The sequence below is a fragment of the Neovison vison genome, chromosome 12, assembly GCF_020171115.1.
Source record: "Neovison vison isolate M4711 chromosome 12, ASM_NN_V1, whole genome shotgun sequence".
Classification (NCBI taxonomy): domain Eukaryota; kingdom Metazoa; phylum Chordata; class Mammalia; order Carnivora; family Mustelidae; genus Neogale; species Neogale vison.
The window spans coordinates 76,710,486-76,733,822 of record NC_058102.1 but is presented as its reverse complement, the minus strand read 5'-3'; the positions used below and the strand labels follow the sequence as shown (position 1 = coordinate 76,733,822).

Below are 23,337 nucleotides of genomic sequence, written 5' to 3'. Positions count from 1 at the left end.
GGAGCTGCTTCTTTGAAAAGATCAATAACATTGACAAACCTGTAGCCAGACTCATCAAAAAAAAGAGAAAAACAAGCTGCAAGTAAATTCAGAAATGAAAGAGGACAAATAACAACCAACACCACAGAAATACAAAGGATTGTAAGAAAATATTTTGAAAAATTGTATGCCAACAAACTGAATAACCTAGAAGAAATGGATAAATTCTTTAGGAACATATAACCTCCCCAAATTAAATCAGGAATAAAGAGAAATTTTGAACAGACCAATTACCAGCAATAAAACTGAATCAGTAATCAAAAAACTCCCAACAAACCAAAGTTCAGGACCAGATAGCTTCACAGGTCAACTCTCCCAAATAATTTAAAGAAAAGTTAGTATCTGTTCTTCTCAAACAATTCCAAAAAAACAGAAGAGGAAGGAAAGCTTCCAAATTCATTCTATGTGGCCAGCATTACCTATATATCAAAACCAGATAAAAAAATATATATATATATACTGAAAACAACCCTACAGACAGTAGGGTTATGTTCAGTATCTCTGAACATAAATGCAAAAATCAGCAAAATGTTAGCAAACTGACTCCAACAATATGTTAAAAAAAATTCACAATCAAGTGGGATTTATTCCTGGGATGCAAGGTGGTTTAATATTTATAAATTAATCAACATGATAAATCACAACAAGTGAAAGAATAAAAACCATATGATCATTTTAAGATGCAGAAAAAGCATTTGATTAAGTACTGCATTCATTCAGGATAAAAACCTGCAATGAAGGAGGTTTAGAGGGAACTATATCTCAACATAATAAAGGCCTTATATGAAAAACCCTCAACTAACATCACCCCCAATGCTGAAAAAGAGAGCTTTTCCCCCCTAGGTCAGGAAGAAGATAAGACCGTCCACTCTTACCGCTTTTATTCAACATAATACTGGAAGTCCTAGCCACAGCAATCCGACAAAGAAAGGGAATAAAAGGCATCCAAACTGGTAAGGCAGAAATAAAATTTCACTATTTGCAGATGTGATATTATATATAAAAACCTAAAAACTCCCCCCAAAACTACTAGAAGTTATTCAGTAAGGTTACAGGATACAAAATCAATATACAGGTATCTGCTGCATTTCTTTTTTTCTTTTTTTTGTCAAAATTTTATTTAGAGATGCCTGGGTGGCTCAGTCAGTTAAGTGTCTGCTTTTGGCTTAGGTCAAGGTCATGATCCCAGGATCCTGGGATCAAGTCCCACATCTGGCTCCTTGCTCAGTGGGGAGGAGCCTGCTTCCCCCTCTGTCTCCTGCTCCCCCTGCTTATGCACGTGCCCAAATAATACAATTAAAATGGGGCAGAAGACAAAAACAGGCATTTCTCCAAAGAAGACACAGAGATGGCCAATAGATATGAAAAGATGCTCAACATCACTCATCATTAGGGAAATGCAAATCAAAATCACAATAAGGTATCACCTCACACCTGTCAGAATGGCTAAAATAAAAAACACAAGAAAGAACAAATGTTGGCAAGGATGTGGAGAAAAGAATCCTCATGCCCAACTCAACACCCAAAGAACAAATAATCCAATCAAGAAATGGGTAAAGGACATGAACAGACATTTCTGCAAAGATGACATCCAGATGGCCAATAGACACATGAAAAAGTGCCCAACATCACTCAGCATCAGGGAAATACAAATCAAAACCACAGTGAGATATCACCTCATAACAGTCAGAATGGCTAACATTAACAAGTAAGGAAATGACAGATGCTGCCGAAGATGCATTCCCACCTACACTTGTTGGTGGGAATACAAGCTGGTGCAACCACTCTGGAAAACGGCATGAAGGTTCCTCGAAAAGTTGAAAACAGAGCTACCCTACAACCCAGCAACCACACTACTGGGTATTTACCCTAAAGATACAAATGTAGTGATCTGAAGGGGCATGTGCACCTGAATGTGTATAGCAGCAATGTCCACAACAGCCAAACTATGGAAAGAACCTAGATGTCCATCAACAGATGAATGGATAAAGATGATGTGGTATACACACACACACACACACACACACACAGGAATACTATGCAGCCATCAAAAGAAATGAAATCTTGCCATTTGCGACGACAAGGATGGAACTAGAGGATATTATGCTTAGCAAAATAAGTCAATCAGAGAAAGACAATTATCATATGATCTCCCTGATATGAGGAAGTTGAGAGGCATCATGGGGGGGGGTTGAGGGGTAGGAAAGGAATAAATTAAACAAGGTGGGATCAGGAGGGAGACGAACAATAAGAGACTCTTAATCTCACAAAACAAACTGAGAGTTGCCAGGGGGAGGGGGCGGAGGAAGAGGGTGGTGGAGTTATGGACATTGGGGAAGGTATGTGCTATGGTGAGTGCTGTGAAGTGTGTAAACCTGGCGATTCACAGACCTGTACCCCTGGGGCAAATAATACATTATATGTTAATAAAAAAACAAAAAATTATTTAAAAAAAAAAAGAATTCTTATGCCCTATGGGTAGGAATGCGAACTGGTGTGGCCATTGTGGAAAACAGTATGGAAGTTCCTCAAAAAAAACAAAAATAGAATTGTCATATGATCTAGTTATTGCACTACTAGGTACTTACCCAAAAAATACAAAATATTAATTCAAAAAGATATATACAACCCTATATTCATTGCATTATTTATAATAGCCAAATTATGGAAGCAGCCCAAGTGTCCCAAGTATTCATAGATGAATGAAGAAGTGGTAAATACATATAATGGAATATTATTCAGCCATTAAAAAAGAATGAAATCTTGCCATTTGCAACAACTTGGATGGACTTAAAGGGTATGATACCAAGTGCAGTAAGTTAGTTGAAAAAAGACAAATACTATATGATTCTCTCATACATGGAATTTAAGAAATAAACAACATCAAAACAAACCAAAAAAAAAAAACAAAAAAACAGTCTTAACTATAGAAAACAAACTGATAAGTTACCAGAAGGGAGATGGGGGATGGGGGGACGGTGACATAGGCAAAGGGAATTAAGTGTATGTTTACCTTGATGAGCATAGAGTAATGTAAAGAATTACTGAATTACCTATATTTTATTCCTGAAACTAGTTAACACTGTATGTTAACTATACTGGAACAAAAATTTTTTGAAGTAGGGTTGCCTAGGTGGCTCAGTGGGTTAAAACCTCTGCCTTTGGCTCAGGTCATGATCTCAGGGTCCTGAGATCGAGCCCTACATCGGGCTCTCTGCTTGGCAGGGAACCTGCTTCGCCTTCTCTCTCTGCCAGCCTCTCTGCCTACTTGTGATCTCTCTCTGTCAAATAAATAAAATCTTTAAAAAAATTTTTTTGAAGTAAAATTTTAAAAAGCAATATGGCATGTCTCAAAAATAGTTCATGGTAATATAACCTTGTTATCATCAATAAGCAATTATAGAATATGCACTGTATATAAATAAATTAACTTAATTTAATTAACAAATTATTTTATTGCCCTTTAAAAAAAAGCCATCAAGCTAGCTCAAATCAGAGAACATTAGGGGCAGCTGGGTGGTTCAGGTGGTTGTCCGACTCCTGATTTCAGCTTAGGCCATGCCCTCAGGGTTATGGGATCGAGCCCCACCTCAGGCTATGCTCAGTGCAGAGTCTGCTTGTCCTTCTCCCTCTGCTTCCTCCTGCCCACATTCTAATAATTAAAATCTTAAGAAAAGAAAAAGAAGACACTATAACCTATAATCACTGTACTGTATCCCAAGCCCTGTTAAAATAATCATGTAATAAAATTCTAGTCTCAGTAATACTGTTCTCCTCATATTCCCTGGTAAGATGATGACCAGCCTACCTGAAGTCTACCTATATGCTTGGCTGTCCCCCGGATTATGGTAGGTCCTATGTAAGCTAATTTTAAAAAGGGAAGGACATCAACCCATGGGAAGTTCAAAATCCATTTAGAATGCAGTATAATATTAAATTTAATAAAAATTCTAAAGGCATAAGAAAATATTTTTTCCAGAGATAAATACAGAAATCTTAAGAAAACCTGAAATCCCTTCTTTAAGAATTTAAAGGGATACTTTTGTTCATGAAATGACTAGTCAAACTCAGGATCACTAGATTTAAAAACAGTTTATTCAGAAAACACAAATTGGACCTCCTTCATGTAACTTTCATTTCATTATAAAAAAAATAGCTGAATTTTTAAACACTATCAGTTTTGGGGAAGCAAGAAAAAAGTTGAGAAAATATAATCTTCTAAAAATTACATTTTCTGATATATTGCTTGGACTCCAAATCTCACATTCTTTCTACCTCACTATACTATTAAATATAGGAAAGCAAGGGCCTCACTGATTTCCTCTGGTGATTCATATTTCTGATCACAAATTACCCTATAAGTGATACCAAAATATAAACTGAAGAAAACCTTAATATCACTTTTACTTAGCATAAGTGGACCCCCAAAATCAAAACATACAAAGACATTTAAAAATTACAACATGCTGTTTTAGTGAAAATGGATACCTATTTCCTATTAATGTGATACAAACTTTTTGGAAAGCAACATAATCCATGCATATTTTAAATCCAAACTCCATGTGTGCCAAAAGAAATCTGCCATAGGAATCCACCACAAGAAATAAAACTGGCCAGGGCGCCTGGGTAGCTCAGTGGGTTAAGCCGCTGCCTTCGGCTCAGGTCATGATCTCAGGGTCCTGGGATCGAGTCCCGCATCGGGCTCTCTGCTCGGTGGGGAGCCTGCTTCCTCCTCTCTCTCTGCCTGCCTCTCTGCCTACTTGTGATCTCTGTCAAATAAATAAATAAAATCTTTAAAAAAAAAAAAAGGAATAAAACTGGCTTGCTAAAAAAGTTTCCAAAAGTATGTATACTATACAAATGGTATTGAGAGCTTGGTAATTAAAACATTCTTCCCTACATGCACTTATACTTATTAACTATGCTACAGCAGCTAATTGTTGCTATGTTTAAAAAAAAAATTGCAGGGGCTTCAAATTCACAAATATTTATTTAGCTCACAATTTGGTGGGCTGACAATTCAGACTGTGCCCAGATGGGTAGTTCCTGTGTTACTGCTGAGCTCACTAATGCGTAAGGTCAGCTACTGGGTGGGTGGGGTGATAGCTGTCCAAGAGGGCCTCAGCTAGGATGGCTCAACTCTCTTCTATGTGGTCTTTCATCCTTCAGCTGGCTTGCCCAGAATTTTCCAACACAGCTGAGCATCTTTTTAAGAAAGCATCAATATGCAACCCCTCTTGAGGTCTAGGCTCAGATCTGACACAAAGTCACATCTGCTAGATTTTATAGGCAAAATAAACTTCTGACACCAACCCAAATTTCAGGGACAGAGAAATAGATTCCTCTTAACTGAAGAACATGCAATATCATAATGTACCAGTTGTGAATATAGAAAGGGGTATAAAATCATGACCATTTTTGCCATCTTCAGTATTACATTTGGTTTCTACCCCTCCTATATCCATTCTGCTCAAAAATGAAGACTTAGAATTTTACGCTGACTTAAAATATTTGTAAGTATACCTTCCAGAAAGCCTTACCTGAGCATCCTAGCCAAAAGTGACATATTTTAACTCTATTTCTATAAATAATTCAATCATGATATCTAGATTCTCTTTATGATAGCTCCTACTAAACCATGAGTTTTATGTAACTAGGGATCAATCTATCTTGTTTTCTTCTAATACATGGATATTGCTTTCACAGTGCCTACACTAAGTACACATGAATGAATAAAGGAATTAATCCTTTATTAAATTAAAAACTCACTGAGAAAGGGCCTATCTCAATTAATTTGTATCTCCTATAACCTCTAGGTTTTTGCACATATTTAGTTTCTCTAAAAATAATTCTTAACTACCTTTTTATAGAAAGAGTAAAGGAGGACTTAAAGATTAAGAATTCTGGAACATATATATACACTTCCTTTACCCTGCAGGATTTTCTAATGTGTTAAGGTTGCATGTTCAAAAGTATGTGTAGCCATCCCAATGACATTTGAAACTTAACTAGCTGTCTAGAAATGTTGTATGGAACAGGCTGTAAACACTGGCCTCAACACACTGCAAAGGAGAAAAAAAGATAAATATGACCTTATAGCTATAAATACAACTTGTTATAGTGATTCTGCCATAGCACCCCTACCCCAACTCCACAGTTAGTTGTAAAGAGCTCTGCCACTCTGGGTCTCAGTTCAACATCATTATTTCATCAGCCATTTCATTTATAATAGTCATCTTTTAATTTAATGTTATAAAAACATAAAGGTTAATATCTTTAAAGAACATTTAATAATAGATCTGTTACAGTTTAATAGAATGTTAGCTTTAAATAAACAAATCTAGATTCTTTCTGCTACTTATGGGTTCTAATACAACAGAATTTGGAGAACTTAGTATTTTCTCTCTTAGACTACAAATGCTCACTTCATTCAGTAATATTTCAGGGTGATTAGCCCAAGATGATATATGCTGTGTAGAATATATATTGGTTATTGCTATTAATTGTAATAAGCTGAGAAGGAAGAAGGCTTGGTGTGATAGCAAAGGAACTTTTGTATATATGAGGCCCTGAATGTTAGATGGCTTATGAAACTCTACAGAGCCTAACTCCTGTTCAAGCCAGATGAAATGGTAAATAAAAACAAGTCTTGAATATCTTAAAAATATCCCCATTTCTGCATTCCAGTGACTGCAGAGAGACCAAATCTACTCAAAAAAAGTCTCATCCCTTCAACAAAAATTCAATAAGTACCTATTGTAAGATACACTTTATTCTACGCATCGTATACAATATAACAAAAACGTCTACATACTACAGTGAAATTCAGAAAAGATTTCTAGATTAAGAAATAAACTGAAATATGTTACCTTTATGGGTATTGAACAAAGCAGTCATTACTTACAGCTATTATGAAGTAATCTGGAAAATGCCACATAGCAATTAGAGGGGGGTCATATCATATAAAGTCAGTTAAGTTATTTCCAAGTAAAAAGAGATGTGGGAAAATCATGATTCTTGGATCTGATCTTATGTAAAATGAAGGACTGCCCCATTATCAACTATTAAAGACAGATTAGAATTAACTAATATCAAACATAATTAAGTGTCAGTATGCAGTTGACTATTGAACAACGTAGATTTGAACTGCAGGGGTTCACTATACTTGGATTTTCTATAGTACTATTAATGTATTTTCCTCTTCCTTATGATGTTTTTAATAACATTTTTTTCTTTAGGTTACTTAAGAATACAGTATATAATTCTTATGACATAAAAAATGTGTAAATTGGCTATTCATGTAATCCCTAAGGCTACCAAAGGTAGGCTATTAGCAATTAAGTTTTTAGGGGAGTCAAAAGTTATATGTGGCTTTTTGACTACATGAGGATTGGTACCACTAAACACCTGTGTCGTTCAAGAGTCAACTGCAATTAACTTACGATAGGAAAAAGATATCTTTGTACTCCATTGTACTTTGATTTTTCAAATGTTGCTAAATGCTCTTTTGGTCTACCTTGTTAATCACTCTCAATTTTTATTTTTCACCTTTTCTCTAACTCATAAATAACATTAAAATAAAAATCCTTAAGACGGCAAATGAGAGGAAAATATGGTTCATATATAACATGTTCAATGACACCAAAAGTATTATTAAGAACAAAATAATTTGGCTGAAAACCCAATGACCAATAGCAGCCAAAAGAGCAAACTATTATGCCAATATGCAACAGAAAAATAGACTTTGTAATGTGAGCAAATGATTTCACCTTAACAAAAAAATACTGGTATATGAGCAAGGCTTAAAATGTCTAAATCTAAAACTAAACTCTAACATCAGAAAGAACTGCTATTAGTCTTACCCATCCATTCTTACAGGTCTTATTTTTTCAAGCATGGAAATAGTTCGATAGCACCAGTGAATATTGGGTTTTACATATTTTCCTATTAAAAAAAAAGTTATTCTCCATATTACTGAACTGGGTCTTGGTTCTGATTTTTTGGTGCATGCATAATTTTTAAGTGGTAGATTCTTTCCATGCACCTCCAAACATGCACAATAGGACAGAACGTAGCAACATACAAATCAGAGGCAAATAGGACATCAATACTGGAGAAGGCTAGGCTAAATTGCAAACCAAATAAGGGGCAAAGTTGATGGTCAACAACTAGAAACCTATGTTAACATCAAAACGAGGTAAAGCACAGTTATTAAAGCATGGGTATGGGCTTTAGAGTTAGATCTTTGATTTGAATCTTGTCTCTACTACAGACTGGATGACCTGGGAAAGTCACTTCACCAGTTTAAAGTTCAATCTCCTTATCTATAAAATGGGGATAATCTTCATAATATTGTTGTGAGGATTAACTGAGGTAGTGTACATAAGTTACTTCAGTGTCTTTCACATAGACAAGAAGGTAAGATCAATCAACAAATGATTACTAATTTTTTATATAAATGTACTAGGCACTATTTCCAGGGATTCAGTGGCTCTTGAGCTATAAAATTTACATACAGGTCAATATATTTTAGTAGTTATAATCACTATCAGGTCATGAGGCCAAAGTTAGGTTAAGGAGTCAAAATCAAGATGAAGTGAGAGAGATATAAAAGTTGTGAACTAGAGGGGTGCCTGGGTGGCTCAGTGGGTTAAGCCTCTGCCTTTGACTCAGGTCATAATCTCAGGGTCCTGGGATCAAGCCCCGCATCGGGCTCTCTGCTCAGCGGGGAGCCTGCTTCCCCCACCACCACCACCCCGCCTGCTGCTCTACTTGTGATCTCTCTCTGTTTAAAAAAAAAATTGTGAACTGGAGCCAAAGTCAGACAGTAACTAAGGTAAGCAAAGCAACAAGAACAAAGGTTTAAAGGAGAAATGTGAAGTGATAACAGCTATAATGCTAGTTCATTCTAATGAAGCTGCCTTAAAAGAGCTAGCTACATGTAGTCTGGTTGTGCTTCAATCCATTTTACAGAACCAACTGGCTTTACTGAGTGTCCACTGTATGAAAAGCACTATTTTAGGCCATATACATTTAAAAAAATATATCGCAAAACGGGGTTCTAGCTCTCATCAGTAAATGTAGCAGTGAGGAGATTAAGACCTGTAAACATGAACTGTCTCAGTTATCTAATACTATGTAACAGATCACCTCAAAATTTTTAGTAGCTTAAAACAACGTACTTTGATCACAAATGTGCAACATAAACATGGCTAGCAGGGACAGCTTATTTCTCTACACTCTTGGCTGAGGCTGCTTAAAAGCAGTTCATTTGCTCACACATCTAGTGTCCAGACTGAGAAGACCCAAAGACTGGAACTCCTCAGGCATCTTACCCTATTTGGTCTTTCCACATGGTCTCTCCAGCATGGAGGTTTAGTAGCAGCAAGGCTTCTTAAATGGCAGCTCAGGGCAGCAAAAGTATGTGTCCTGAAAGCGGGGTAAAAAGAGAGCATCACCTGGAAACTGTATCACTTTTTGTATCTTGGAAAACAGGCAGCATCACTTCTACCTCATTCTGTTTGTTATAAGTAAGTAATCAAGGCTCACACATGTCAAGAGGAGAACAATTAGAGCCCATTGTTTGTGGAAGGGGAGTCAGAGTGCAAACATATCCTCTGGCCTTGAATTACTTATATTCCTTCTGCTGCAAATTATAGTCTCCACCTCCTAAGACACCCCCACCCCCTGCAAAGGCCTCACTGATTATGGCACCAAACATAGGTTCAAAGTCCAGAGTCTCATCCACGTGTGTATGAAGCTCTCCAGATGCTATTTATCAAGCACAGTTCCTCAAGTATAACTATTCTCAATCTGAGGATCTAGGATCTAACCTACAGACATAGGCTATATATCCTCTGCACACCATAATGCAATGGTATGAGAGGCAGAAGGCAATTATTACAGAATTTTCTACTGAAAATAGATGAAATAGAGGTAAACAAGAGTTACCAGTCAATAACAATTCTGAAATCCAGTCAGGCATATACTGAAGTTCCTTGATGCAGGCCTTCTGCCGAGGAATGCAGCACAGCATGTCTATATATCTTTACTCTACCTCTGAGTTGATGGTTCAACCCCCTTCATCATTCTTTTCCATAAAAAACTGTTTACATTTGCAGCTAAGTAGTTTTTATCAGCCTGCTTCCTCTAAATAGTACTTTGGAAGTCCAAAGCCTCTTTTTATGTTGAACTGTCTCGGTCCCTTTTAGTCCAAGCAGGCAGGTGTTCTGAAAGTACACTCCTCTTAAAATTTTGGTGGTCTCTTACGGGTGTTTAGGTGACAGAGTCATTCAGTTAAGCATCTAACTCTTGGTTTCAGCTCAGGTCATGATCTTAGGATCCTGAAATCAAGCCCTGCATCAGGCTCAGTGCTCAGAGGGGAGTCTGCTTCTCTCTCTCTCTCAAATAAATAAATTTTAAACCAAAAACAAACAAATAAAAAACACAAAACTTTGTAGTCTCTTATGAATAGCACTGGGGTTCACCCCATTAGACACAAACTAAACCCCAAAAATTCATCAAAATAAGGCATTATCAGGGCACTAGGTTGGCACAGTTGGTTGAGCATCCAACTCTTGATTTTGGCTCAAATTCTCTCCCTCCCTCTCCCTGTACCCTTCTCCACTGCATGCTCTCTCTCAAATAAATAAATAAATCTTTTTAAAAAATGGTAAGTCATTATCTTTGGCTATTCTTTTATAAGTAACAGTATTCATAAACTTTAAAAACTCTTTTCCTGTGTACCTATATTAATTCCAAGAATATCACAGGTCTCTTTTCATTTGTTTGCATTCCATTCAGCATGTATAATGAACAAGTGGCAAATTTCTACAAGTCTCTCTGATAGTTGGCCATATTAACAGGCACAACCATTTCATTAAGACTTTCTAAGTCTGTATGTAGAGATCATAGTGTTATAGTGATTATTTTCAACATGTTTTATTCTTAATCATGTGCTCTTTATGTACCAAAATAAGGGTGTCAGACATTTATAAATTTTAAGTCTTTACATCTCATCTCCTCACTGTGACAGGACAAGTGAAAGGCCAGGCTAAACTTAAGCGGGAATGACAGGAGGATGTTCAGCCAGGCAGAGCATGCTACACAGAGGCATGTGTAGGTGTAGGTCAGAAAGCAGCTGGCAGTTGAGGCAAGTGGCTTACATCACTGGCAGAGGACAGCCATTTCCTACAAGGAGCAGTGCAGTGGGAATCTAGATGCAAAAAAACATTAGAGGGATGCCTGGGTGGCTCAGTTGGTTAAGCAGCTGCCTTCAGCTCAGGTCATGATCCCAGCGTCCTGGGATCGAGTCCCACATCGGGCTCCTTGCTTGGCAGGGAGCCTGCTTCTCCCTCTGCCTCTACCTGCCACTCTGTCTGCCTGTGCTCACTCTCGCTCCTCTCTCTCTGACAAATAAATAAATAAAATCTTTAAAAAAAAAAATTAGAGATCCAAACAGGCCCACACATAATTATGGGTAGGTCAGTTTACAAACTGGTACTGAGGCTGGGGTACAGGAGTAAGGTTTTAATGTGTGGAGTGAAAGACTTGTTAGAATGAGGATGTAGGTATGAGGAAAATAAAATAGAAATTTGGTTGCTAGAATTGTGTACAAGCAAAATTTAAAGCTAGTTACTAGAACTGGGGAAAAGGTCTTTGTGAGATTTGACTTGATATTGAGCCCCTTAAGTACAGACTAACTAAAACCATTTAAATCCTTTTCCTACCCTTCATTCCCACCCTTCATTCCACCCTGCTCGCAAAGGTCGGATTTGGTCCCAGCATCTGAGACTATGTTCCAGCCTTCAGAAAATTCAAAGGAAGAATTCAAGATGATAGAAAACCAAAGAGGTAGGGGCACCTTGGTATCTCAGTGGGTTAAGCCTCTACCGTTGACTTAGGTCATGATCATAGGGTCCTAGGATCGAGCCCTGCATTGGGCCAGGGAGCCTACTTCCCTCTCCCCCTCTATCTGCCTCTCTCCCTACTTGTAATCTCTCTCTCTGTTGAATAAATAAATTTAGAAAAAAATCTAAAAAAAAAAAAAAGAAAAAAAGAAAGAAAGCCAGAGAGGTAATTCCAGTTGGAAATATATGCCGTTTAAGTAAGAAACTAAGAATGTCAAGGTACTTCTTTCATTTTTTATACTGGCAATATTCAGTTAAAACAAAGATAATTTTAATTTGCTTTGAATTCCAAATTAAGTGAGAAAAAGGATGTTGAAAAAAATCACTTGTTATTAAACTAAACATAATTCAGCCTAATTTCTACTCAAGCGTCTCAATTTTATAAATAAATAAATAAAATCTCTCTTAAAAAAAAAAAAAGAAAAAGAAAACCAGATGAGAACAGAGTAATTTGGAAACTATTTCTTATTTTTTAATTTTCATTTTCTAAGATTGTTTTCCCCCTTAAGAAAATTTTAATACTTTTCCATACAAACACATGTAAAATTGAGACCAAATGTTATATGGAAATACATATAAAGTCTGAGTAATTATTTTTAAAAACAGGTAGCAACAACAGATTTCAAAACCTGCTATAAAGCTACATTAGTCAAGATAATGTGTTCTTCACATAAGAGATACGGAGATATATCTATAATAAATAAATTTTAGAACATAAATCGTAATAAATAGGTAAAATAATAAAAGCAATAGAACATAATAAAGAGTTCAAACCTACACATCATGGTCAAGTGATTTTGACAAAGGCATAAAGTTCATTCATTGGGTGCAAGAATTGTCTTTTCAACAAATGCTGCTGGAGCATTTACCTATGTTAAAAAACAAACAAACAAACTTTTGACCTTATGTGGCACAAAATAAATAAAAGCTAGAAATAAATCATAGACCTAAACGTAAAAATTAAAAATACAAAACTTCTAGGAGGGGGGAAAAAAAAATAGAAGGAGGGGGTCTGGGTGGCTCAGTGGGTTAAATCTTCTACCTTCAGCTCAGGTCAGAATCCCAGGGTCCTGGGATCAAACCCCGCATCAGGCTCTCTGCTCAGCAGGGAGCCTGCTCCCCCCCCCCTCTGCCTCTCTGCTTACTTGTGATCTCTGTCAAATAAATAAATTAAATATTTTATTTTAAAAAAAAAACTTCTAGAAGGAAACACAGAAGAAGCTGTGACCATGTCAATTTTTCTGAAAAGATAAATTAGGTTTGATCAAATTAGAATCTTTCCTCTTCGAAGACACCATTAAAAAATTGAGAGGACACTATGGTCTGAGAAAGAAATGGTCAAGTTTTGCTATAACAACTGTTATGAAAAGGCAAATTTGTTCCCATATTATATATTAGGGAACAATTTAAGAATGATATAAATTTCACAGATTGATAAACAATTGCATCCACAAGAAACCCTAGGTGAATGCACAAAACTGTACCCATTTGAACTGAGCCACTCAGGTATACACAGAATGCACACACACATATTGAAAAATATGCCAGTTACTTTGATTCACCATATTAGTTTTTTCAGTGTTCCAAAATTCATTGTTTATGCACCACACCCAGTGCTCCATGCAATACGTGCCCTCCATAATACCCACCACCAGGCTCACCCCAAAACCTTCCAGTTTGTTTCTCAGAGTCCACAGTCTCTCATGGTTTGTCTCCCCTTCTGATTTCCCCCAACTCACTTCTTCTCTCCATCTCCCAAATGTCTTCACTGTATTATTTTTAATGTTTTGCTATTCGTTTACATTTGTGGAAATTATATATATAAGAAATATATGCATATGTGTGTGTGTATGTTTACACACACACACACACACACACACACACACACACACATATATATATATATATATATATATATATATATATACACACTCAACATCCCAAACAAGTCTGAGTGTCCTGATTCCAAAAAAAAAAAGGCAGTGTTGGGTGCCTGGGTGGCTCAGTCGTCTTGATTTCAACTCAGGTCTTGATCTCAGGGTCGTAAGTTCAAGGCCTGCATTAGGCCCCATGCACATGCCAAGCACTACATATTAAAAGGAAGCCTTAAGGGGCGCCTGGGTGGCTCAGTGGGTTAGGCCGCTGCCTTCGGCTCAGGTCATGATCTCAGGGTCCTGGGATCGAGTCCCGCATCAGGCTCTCTGCTCAGCAGGGAGCCTGCTTCCCTCTCTCTCTGCCTGCCTCTCTACTTGTGATCTCTGTCAAATAAATAAATAAATATTTTTTTAAAAAAATAAAAATAAAAAAATAAAAAAATAAAAGGAAGCCTTAAGTATTAAAGAAGTCTGAAATAATGAAGCATTCTAAAAGAAATGAGAGTGCAGCAACAGGCATAAAGGAATATATACTGCTGACCATCAGAGAGAACACTGAAAAGACAAAAGAAATTCCTATGGCTTGAACAACTTCAAGTGCTTACAAAGTCAATAAGAAGGCAGCCTAAAGAAATGGAAACAATAGAAAAATTACTTAAAATATAGGTTGAAGACTAAACAGTGAAAAAAATCAGGAACTTTTCCTACAAAGAGAAACCGCTATCTATATATACAAAAGCCTTTAATATAAATCACCAAATCCTGCAGAAATAGTGTCTTAGGATAGCACTGGCTAGTTTGGTAGTTTCAAACAGTGCTGGAGCTATAGGGAAAGAAACAGAAGTCTTGAATGACAGCTTTTTTCTGTCAGGATTTAAAAGGTATAATTATACTGAATTTTGTCTTCCATTAATGCTATTAAAAATTCATCTAACAATGTAGCTGTCCTTGTAGGAAGGTAGTCTTTTTCCTCTATAGCTGCTTTCAAGATATTGAGGCTCTGCTATTTTATTATACTGGGTCTATACATGAATTTCATATTATTTTTCCTACTTGGAAATTGTTGGACTTCTTGAATTTGTGAATTAACATGACTGATTATGAAGAATTCTCAGGCATTATCACTTTAAATTATTCCTCTATTCCATTCTCTCTCTCCTCTACTGTTGAATACTTCAGTTAAGTACATGTTGGAACTTCTTATTCTATCCTTATTGTTTCATTCATACTTCCTATTTCTTTCTCTTGTGCATTCTGGACAACTTATTATAATGTATACTTCACTTCATTTCAAAAATTCTCTCTGCACTTGTGTCTAATATGTGGCTAGATGCACTGAGTTTTCAGCATGTGGCAGAAATGGATGGAAAACTTAACCTAGAGAACTGTCAAATTAGGAAAAGTAGAAATGTCAGAATCTGAATCAAAAAAAGAGAATTCATGCATCAATTTGTCATGGTCCCTGTCAATATGGATTCTCCCAGAAGCAAACTATAAGACAAAACTGAATGCAACATTTAAGTGCATTTCGTTTTTGGGGGGTGTGATTTCAAGAAAGACTTAGTAAGGAAGAAGGGAAGTGAGACAAAAGGAAGGAAGCTAATAAATGGTTTATTATCAAGCAAGTTACTATGGTAAGCAACTTAACCCTTTCAAGGAACTCCAGAAGAATAGTGTTTCTCCAACTTTAAAGGGCATAAATATCACCCATTTAAGCATATGTTCTTGGTCCCCACTCCCAGAGATTCTGATTCACTAGTTTTGGGGTAGGTTCTAAGAATCTGCCCCTCTAATCAATTCCCATGCAATGGTAACATTAATGTTACAGGTCTGTGGATCACACCTTGAGTACATAATGGCACAGAAAATGCTTTGAGGAAGTTACTGTGCACAAGAGGCAAAAGAGGGCGTCTGGGTGGCTCAGTGGGTTAAACCTCTGCCTTCGGCTCAGGTTGTGATCCCAGAGTCCTGGGATCTCATCCCGCATCAGGCTCTCTGTTCAGCAGGGAGCCTGCTTCCCTCTCTCTCTGCCTGCCTCTCTGCCTACTTGTGATCTCTCTCTGTCAAAAAAATAAAATCTTAAAAAAAAAAAAACAAGAGGCAAGGGAACTGGAGTATTTACCCACCAGCTCCCATCAGTCATTGTTGTTGGCTTTTTAACAGATTTTATTTGTCAGAGAGAGAGCACACAAGCAGGGGAGCAGCAGGCAGAGGTAGAGGAAGAAGCAGGCTCCCACTGAGCAAGGAGCCCAATGTGGGACTCCATCCCAGGACCCTGGAATTATGACTGGAGCCAAAGGCAGCCGCTTAACCGACTGAGCCACTCAGGCATTCTCCCATCAGTCATTGTTTTAAAAGACTTCTCTCAAACAGCATTAATTCCCTGGTACTTCCTGCCTGCCTGCACATAGAGCACATGTCTGCAGCCAAGAGAAACCTCTCAGGAAGTAAGTCACAAATGCTGTCAGTTGGAAATCAGGTTGGCATGTATTGAAATGGAAAGTGCCAGGGAAATGTGAGCAGAGCAAGAACAGCATCTACCTCACTGCTATATCTGGTGTCATGGGGAAAATAAACATTTACTAAGAAATTCACAAATAAATTACAACTATGGCTAAGTACTATAAAAGAAAATCACATGAGACTATCTCTAAAGATAATTTCCTGCTATTACAAATGGCAACTTATTAGAGTAATTAATTCTAACCAAAATAAAGCACTGTTTCACAAATCCGTTAAATATCAAATCCAGATCAGTTATCATATGCATTGGCCATTACTGACTGTACATTATCTTATTTGCAGGCACTGTGATTGGTAGTTTACATTACAAATGTGTGCATAATCATTTAAGCTTCCAATTTTGTTTCATTTGAATAAACCTCAGCTAGAATTTACTTTGTTTTATACATCTTAAATTGTGAATATGGAAAGAAAGGTGTTTAACTTCAGGGTTTTTTTTCATTAAATGTTTTCACCAAAGGAAAACCTAAACAATATTGTATTTTGAGAAGTATGCTCCAATCTATTCTACTATGTAAGAGATGTCTTTTTGGTTTTATAAATTTGTACTCTTTCCTTTCCAATATTTTTAGCTTCTTAAAACACCTAAATAGTTAGCAACTGCAAAGTTAGGGAACAGTCCACAAAACTACACTTATATCAGGGGTTTCAGGAGTACCCTCAAATTTAGTAATTTGCTTTATAAGGACTCAGAACTCATTGAAAGCTGTTATACTCACAGTTACAGTTTATTACAGGACAAGAATACAGATTAAAATCAGCCTAGGGAAGAAATACACTCTAGGAAAGTGATAAATGCAGACCATCCAGTAGTCCTCTTCTATGTAGTCACAGACCTTCCTGGTATTAACGTGTGACAACACAAAGACTACTGTCAACCAGGGAGGCTCACCCAAACCTTAGTGTCTAGAGTCTTTCCTGGGACTCCGTCACAGGGACACAGCTGACTTTCCACATACTCACCTCAGTTTCTAAAAGCCTTAAGAAGTTGAGCAGATACAGCCTGACCCCAAGTCTCATTCTAAATCACACTGTTACTATTTAGCTTGGCTCAAAGTCCGCAGGCTAACAAAGATTTCTATCAGGCATGAAGGACACCCCAAGCACTTAGAGATTATATCCCAAAAGCCAAGGGCACAGGGCAGATCTCTTTTGGCAGATCTCATTCTTTACTACACTGCACTTTATCCTATGTGGTCACTGTTCTAGAAAGTCCTCACATTCCTTTAACCTAACTGAGCTTAATTTCTACATTATGATATTGATAAAAATATAACTACATTTAGATTTCTGTAATGAATGTGCTTTCAGTACTAGTAGAGTTTGATCTATTTATTTGATATTTGATATATTTATTTGATATTTGAAACCAACCTAAAATTCACAGCTTGATCTTATTCTAGTATCACCAGTAAAGGGTCTTCTTTTTCTATGTATTGATCTTCATTGCTATGTAATACTTTGCACAATAATGCTCAAGATAATCAACCCATGGCAGAATACTTTTTGTTTAATATCACAATGAAAACTGGGCCTTTTGAAAAACTATCGATGTACACTGGATAATTTATTCCCCTTTCATGAGATGATTACTATACTTTGAGAAAATACTTAGGAGGTCTTTGAGCTTTCTAAGTCTGCAAAAGTAACTTCCTAAAACTAGCTTAAAAACTTAAGATTGGTACCATTTAAGTATCAGCTGTTGGTGTTTCTAAATCATTATGCTTCAGATCACCCCTGCAGCACAAACTACTGAATAAGATATGTGTGCATGTGACAATGCAATATCTCATCATCCTTTTCTTTAAAGGCACAGAAACTCCTACCAACTCTATTTTTGGTTCAATTATGTATCAGAATGCCTTCTGCTGTGTAGTTTGTAATATTCCATACAAATGGTCAATTCCAGAGTATGAACATTTAAAATCCTGAAACAAAAAAAAATGTTATGTAGGATAATGAAGCCTGTATTTTATAAATGAGCAAATCTAATATTTTTGAAAAGAATCTTAGCAAGATTAAAATTAGTGAATATAAATCATTTTCCCAATATTGAACATTTCTCTTACAAAAGCATTGAAATATTTTTGTATCTTGAAGACAAAAACATTTTCCTTTGAATATAAGCTCCAACAAAAAACATTATCCAAACACAATAGAAAATATATTTTAATTAAAAATGCCAGAATTTTTTTTTCAATTTATTTATTTTCAGAAAAACATTATTCATTATTTTTTCACCACACCCAGTGCTCCATGCAAGCCGTGCCCTCTATAATACCCACCACCTTGTACCCCAACCTCCCACCCCCCCGCCACTTCAAACCCCTCAGATTGTTTTTCAGAGTCCATAGTCTCTCATGGTTCACCTCCCCTTCCAATTTACCCAAATTCCCTACTCCTCTCTAATGCCCCTTGTCCTCCATGCTATTTGTTATGCTCCACAAATAAGCATTTTTTAAATGAGGGTATAATATTTAATATAGTGGCTAATAGTGCTAACTTTGGAAGCATATTAAAACTGGAACAATACAAAGATTAGCATGGCCCCTGCAACAAGAAGACATAATATAAGTAGCTAACAGAATTCTTATGAGATTATAAAACATGTTTGCTATTATTTAACATTATTTTCTGTCTTAAAATCTTGGAGAAAATTTTTGGTTAATGGACGTAGCTGCACTAAATTTGAAAATAAAGAAAAAACTGAAGGAAGCAATTAAACTTACTTTTATCCATAAACAGCATATCATAATATAATAATCACCATGAGAATTATAAACAGTAAATTTACATATATATTATTTTCTAAAAACTTGAAGATATACTATGCATATCTTGAAGATATATCTATGTAGATGTTAAAAAATCTATATAAAATTAAATGTATACATTAATATTTAAGTATTTTAAAATAAGCCATAAATATATCCTTCAAATACTTTCACCTTGTGCTTATCTACATATTCTCATTCCTTGTTATGTTCATGAAATTCTGAACATTAAATGAAATGCTAAATTTTAAGCTGACATTTTAGAATATTAGTTGTTCTTAAGGATTTCCTGCCCTCCAGTGGTATCTGCCTTAATACTTTCACTGCACTTTTCAATATTACAAGAAGACACATTATTTCTACATTTACATTTTGAAATTATATCACACTGTATGGCAGCATCTAATTTTTCTTCTATTACAGGTTCACTGTCTGTTTGTACCCATGCATCACACCTTGCAACATGTAGAATGCAGTTACTAGTAGTTTTGTTTTGTAATGTGTGTGCTGAATTACACTGAGACAGTAGAAACTGATCTGTATTATTTTTCATTGAGAACTGGTGAAGATTTTCATTTTGTTTATGAATTTTGGCACTGTTGTTAATAATCCTACCACATGGAAGTTTTGGCATCCTTTCTAGATAAAAATTATTTGTTGTTTCTTTGATTCTGATGGATCTCCTATTTGACTCTTCCATTTCTTGCAATATTTGATCTTCATCTTCAGATGGCTAAAAGAAATTTAGTAATTTTGCTGTAAATTTTTGCTTAAGTTTACAAAAATCATTCAATCACTTCATGGCATTCTCAAAATTCATACTATAGAACATGTCAAAATACAGAAGATACTTGGCAGGTTGCAATTCAAAAGTGTTATACCAGCAACCAGTCAGTCTTCAAACAGTAATCCGCCTCTGGAGATGCCTCGAAAAATGTTAAAAATAGAACTACCATATGATCCAGTAGTTCCACTACTGGGCATTTAACCAAAGAATACAAAAAACACTAATTCAAAAAGTTATGTGCACCCCTATGTTTACTGCAGCATTATTTACAATAGCGAAATTATGGAAGCAGTCCAAGTCTCCATGGACAGATGAATGGATAAAGATGATTTGATACATACATATACATATACATATATACATAATGAAATATTAGCCATAAAGAAGAATCAAGGGGCGCCTGCGTGGCTCAGTGGGTTAAGGACTCTGCCTTCGTTTGGCTCGGGTCATGATCCCAGGGTCCTGGGATTGAGCCCTGCAGTGGGCTCTCTGCTCAGCAGGGAGCTTGCTTCCTCCTTTCTCTCTGCTTGTCTCTCTGCCTACTTGTGATCTCTCTGTCAAAAAAATAATAAAATCTTTTTTTAAAAAAAAAAAGAAGAATCAAACCTTGCCATTTACAACATGGATGGATCTAGAGACTATAATGCTAAGTGAAAGAAATCAGTCAGAAAAAGACAAATACCATATGATTTCACTCATATGTGGAATTTAAGAAACAAAACAAATGAACAAAGAAACAAACCAAAAACCAGACTCTTAACTATACAAGGGAGGTGGGTTGAGGAAATGGATGAAACTCGTGAAAGGGATTAAGAGTACAATTATCATGATGAGCACTGAAAATGTATAGAATTGTTGAATCACTATATTGTAGACCTGAAACTAATAAAACTATGTTAGTTACACTGGAATTAAAATTCTAAAAAATAATAATAATCTATCACTCCCCAGGAGGTTTATGGACTTTTAAAGTAGCAAGAACAATAATAATAATTCTTGTATTAAAAATGCTAAAGAGAGGGGTGCCTGGGTTGCTCAGTGGGTTAAGCCACTGCCTTCGGCTCAGGTCATGATCTCAGGGTCCTGGGATTGAGTCCTGCATCGGGCTCTCTGCTCAGCGGGGAGCCTGCTTCCCTCTCTCTCTCTCTCTGCCTGCCTCTCTGTCTACTTGTGATCTCTCTCTGTCAAATAAATAAATAAAATCTTTTTAAAAAATGCTAAAGAGGGGTGCCCAGATGATATAGGCTATTAAGTTTCTGTCTTCAGCTCAGATCATGATCCCAGCCCAACATAGGACTCCCTGCTCAGTCGGGAGCCTGCTTTTCCCTCTTCCTCTACAGCTCTCCCTGCTTGTGCACTCCTGCACATGCGCTCGTTCTCTGTCAAATTAAAAAAAAAAATCTTAAAAATGCAGAAGAACTAAAAAAGAAAAATTTTTGTCTCTTATCAGTCCCTCATAAATTTTTTTGAAGATTTTTATTTATTTATTTATTTGACAGAGAGAGAGAGATCACAAGTAGGCTGAGAGGCAGGCAGAGAGAGAGAGGGAAGCAGGCTCCCGCTGAGCAGAAAGCCCGATGCGGAGCTCAATCCCAGGACCCTGAGATCATGACCTGAGCCGAAGGCAGTGGCTTAATCCACTGAGCCACCCAGGTGCCCCAGTCCCTCATAAATTTTTGTCTCTTATCAGTCCCTATTTTGTCTCTACATCATCCCCCTTCCCTTTTACAAAGGAATTTAAAAAACACATTATTCACTCATTGACTTATTAGGTCAAAAAACATCTAAACTGTATCCTTTATGGGCCCAGTCTCATGAAAGGTATAATTAAAGAAGAGTATAAGCTAACAGGAAATCAAGCAGACAAGAAAAGTTAAATAAGAACAAATAGCTCAGGGTGCCTGGGTGGCCCAGTCTGTTAAGCATCGGACTCAATCTCAACTCAGGTCTTGATCTCAAGGTTGTGACTTCAAGCCCTGTGCTGGACCTACTCCAAAAAAAAAAAAAGAAGAAGAAAGAAAGAAAAATTTAAAAAAAAAGAATAAATATCTCAATTGTTATCTAAAAAGTCAGTTTTAAAATTTTAATAGGTGTAGATTTCAGTTTGCTAGCTTGAATATTTCAACTTCATGAAAAATTTACCTTTTAATTACTGAAATAACCAAAATATTTTAACAAAAATTTTATCTAAAGTACTGATTATTCCAGCTTTTTATAAAAAAGAGTTAACATAAATACCCTAAAATGAGATATAGCCTCAGTGGACTGGCACTAAAATAGAAAAAGTAAGCCCAAGAAATAGCCTTGAGACTGGCTGGGCAAACATTGAAAAAGAAAGATCACACTCAATACATTTATTCAAGAAAATATTCCTTTAGCATCTGCAACTTGAGTGAAGCAGACATGGTTGCTGCCCCATTAAAGCACACAGTCTCATAGGTGGAAATGATAGTAACCGAATAATCATATACATGTATATATAATTACAAATTGAGGAAAGAATTATAAAGAACAAGTATGAGGCACTTTGAAAGTATATCTAAGGAACCTATTTTTTTCTTAATTTATTTGAGACAGAGAGACAGACAGCAGCAGGGTAAGAGGCAGAGGAGTGGACTCCATGCTGACCAGGGAGCCCAATGTGGGACTCAATCCCAGGACTCAGAGATCATGACCTGAGCTGAAGGCAGATGCTTAACCAACTGAACCACCCAGGCGCCCCATAAAGGACCTAAATTAGGAGGAACCAATTTTTTAGAAGTCACATTTTTGAACTGAGACTTAAAGGATGAGTAAGAGTAAGGTAGAGGAAACAATATATAAAGGCCTGAAACAGCAAAGAGACCAGTAAGCTAAGCAAAGTGAAAAGTCAGTATACATGGACTGTGCTGTTAAAGGGAGACTAGCAAGGGCACCTGGCTGGCTCAGTGGTTAAGCCTCTGCCTTTGGCTCAGGTCATGATCTCAGAGTCCTGGGATCAAGCCTCACATCGGGCTCCCTGCTCAGCAGGGGAGCCTGCTTCCCTGCCTCTCTCTCTGCCTGCCTCTCTGCTTACCTGTGATCCCTCTCCTTCTCTGTCAAGTAAATAAATAAATAAATAAATAAATCTTTAAAAAAAAAAAAAGGGGAGACTAGCAGAAGTTGGAGATGTAGCCAGAGGCCAGATTACACATGGCTTTAGCCACGTAAGTAGTTAAGATTCCAAGGTAAAATATCAATCTACTGAATAGTTGAACACAGAAATAACATGATTCAGTTTAGGTTTTCAAAAGATCATGTTGACTGCTAACAAAAAAAAGTGGAGCAAAAGTCGAAGTAGAGATATCTCCCAGGAGATAACGACAATAGTGCAAGAACAATACATCAGTACTTTAGTGTGCTTACAGCAAAAGCTGAGAGAAGCAGATGAATATGCAATTTACTCTGGAAGT

At 36.6% G+C, this 23,337-nt stretch overlaps 1 protein-coding gene and 1 pseudogene across 1 annotated transcript in view; one reads left to right on the top strand and one right to left on the bottom strand.

The window, feature by feature from the left end:
- The first annotated feature begins 18,842 nt into the window (after window positions 1–18,842).
- On the top strand, window positions 18,843–18,937 carry LOC122892825 (annotated as a pseudogene).
- A 450-nt stretch (window positions 18,938–19,387) lies between these two features.
- C12H12orf40 (chromosome 12 C12orf40 homolog) overlaps window positions 19,388–23,337 on the bottom strand; it is a 50,670-nt gene continuing 46,720 nt past the window's right edge. Inside the window, 1 exon segment of the mRNA XM_044227307.1 lies at window positions 19,388–19,852. Coding sequence (XP_044083242.1) covers window positions 19,388–19,852 — 465 coding nt within the window.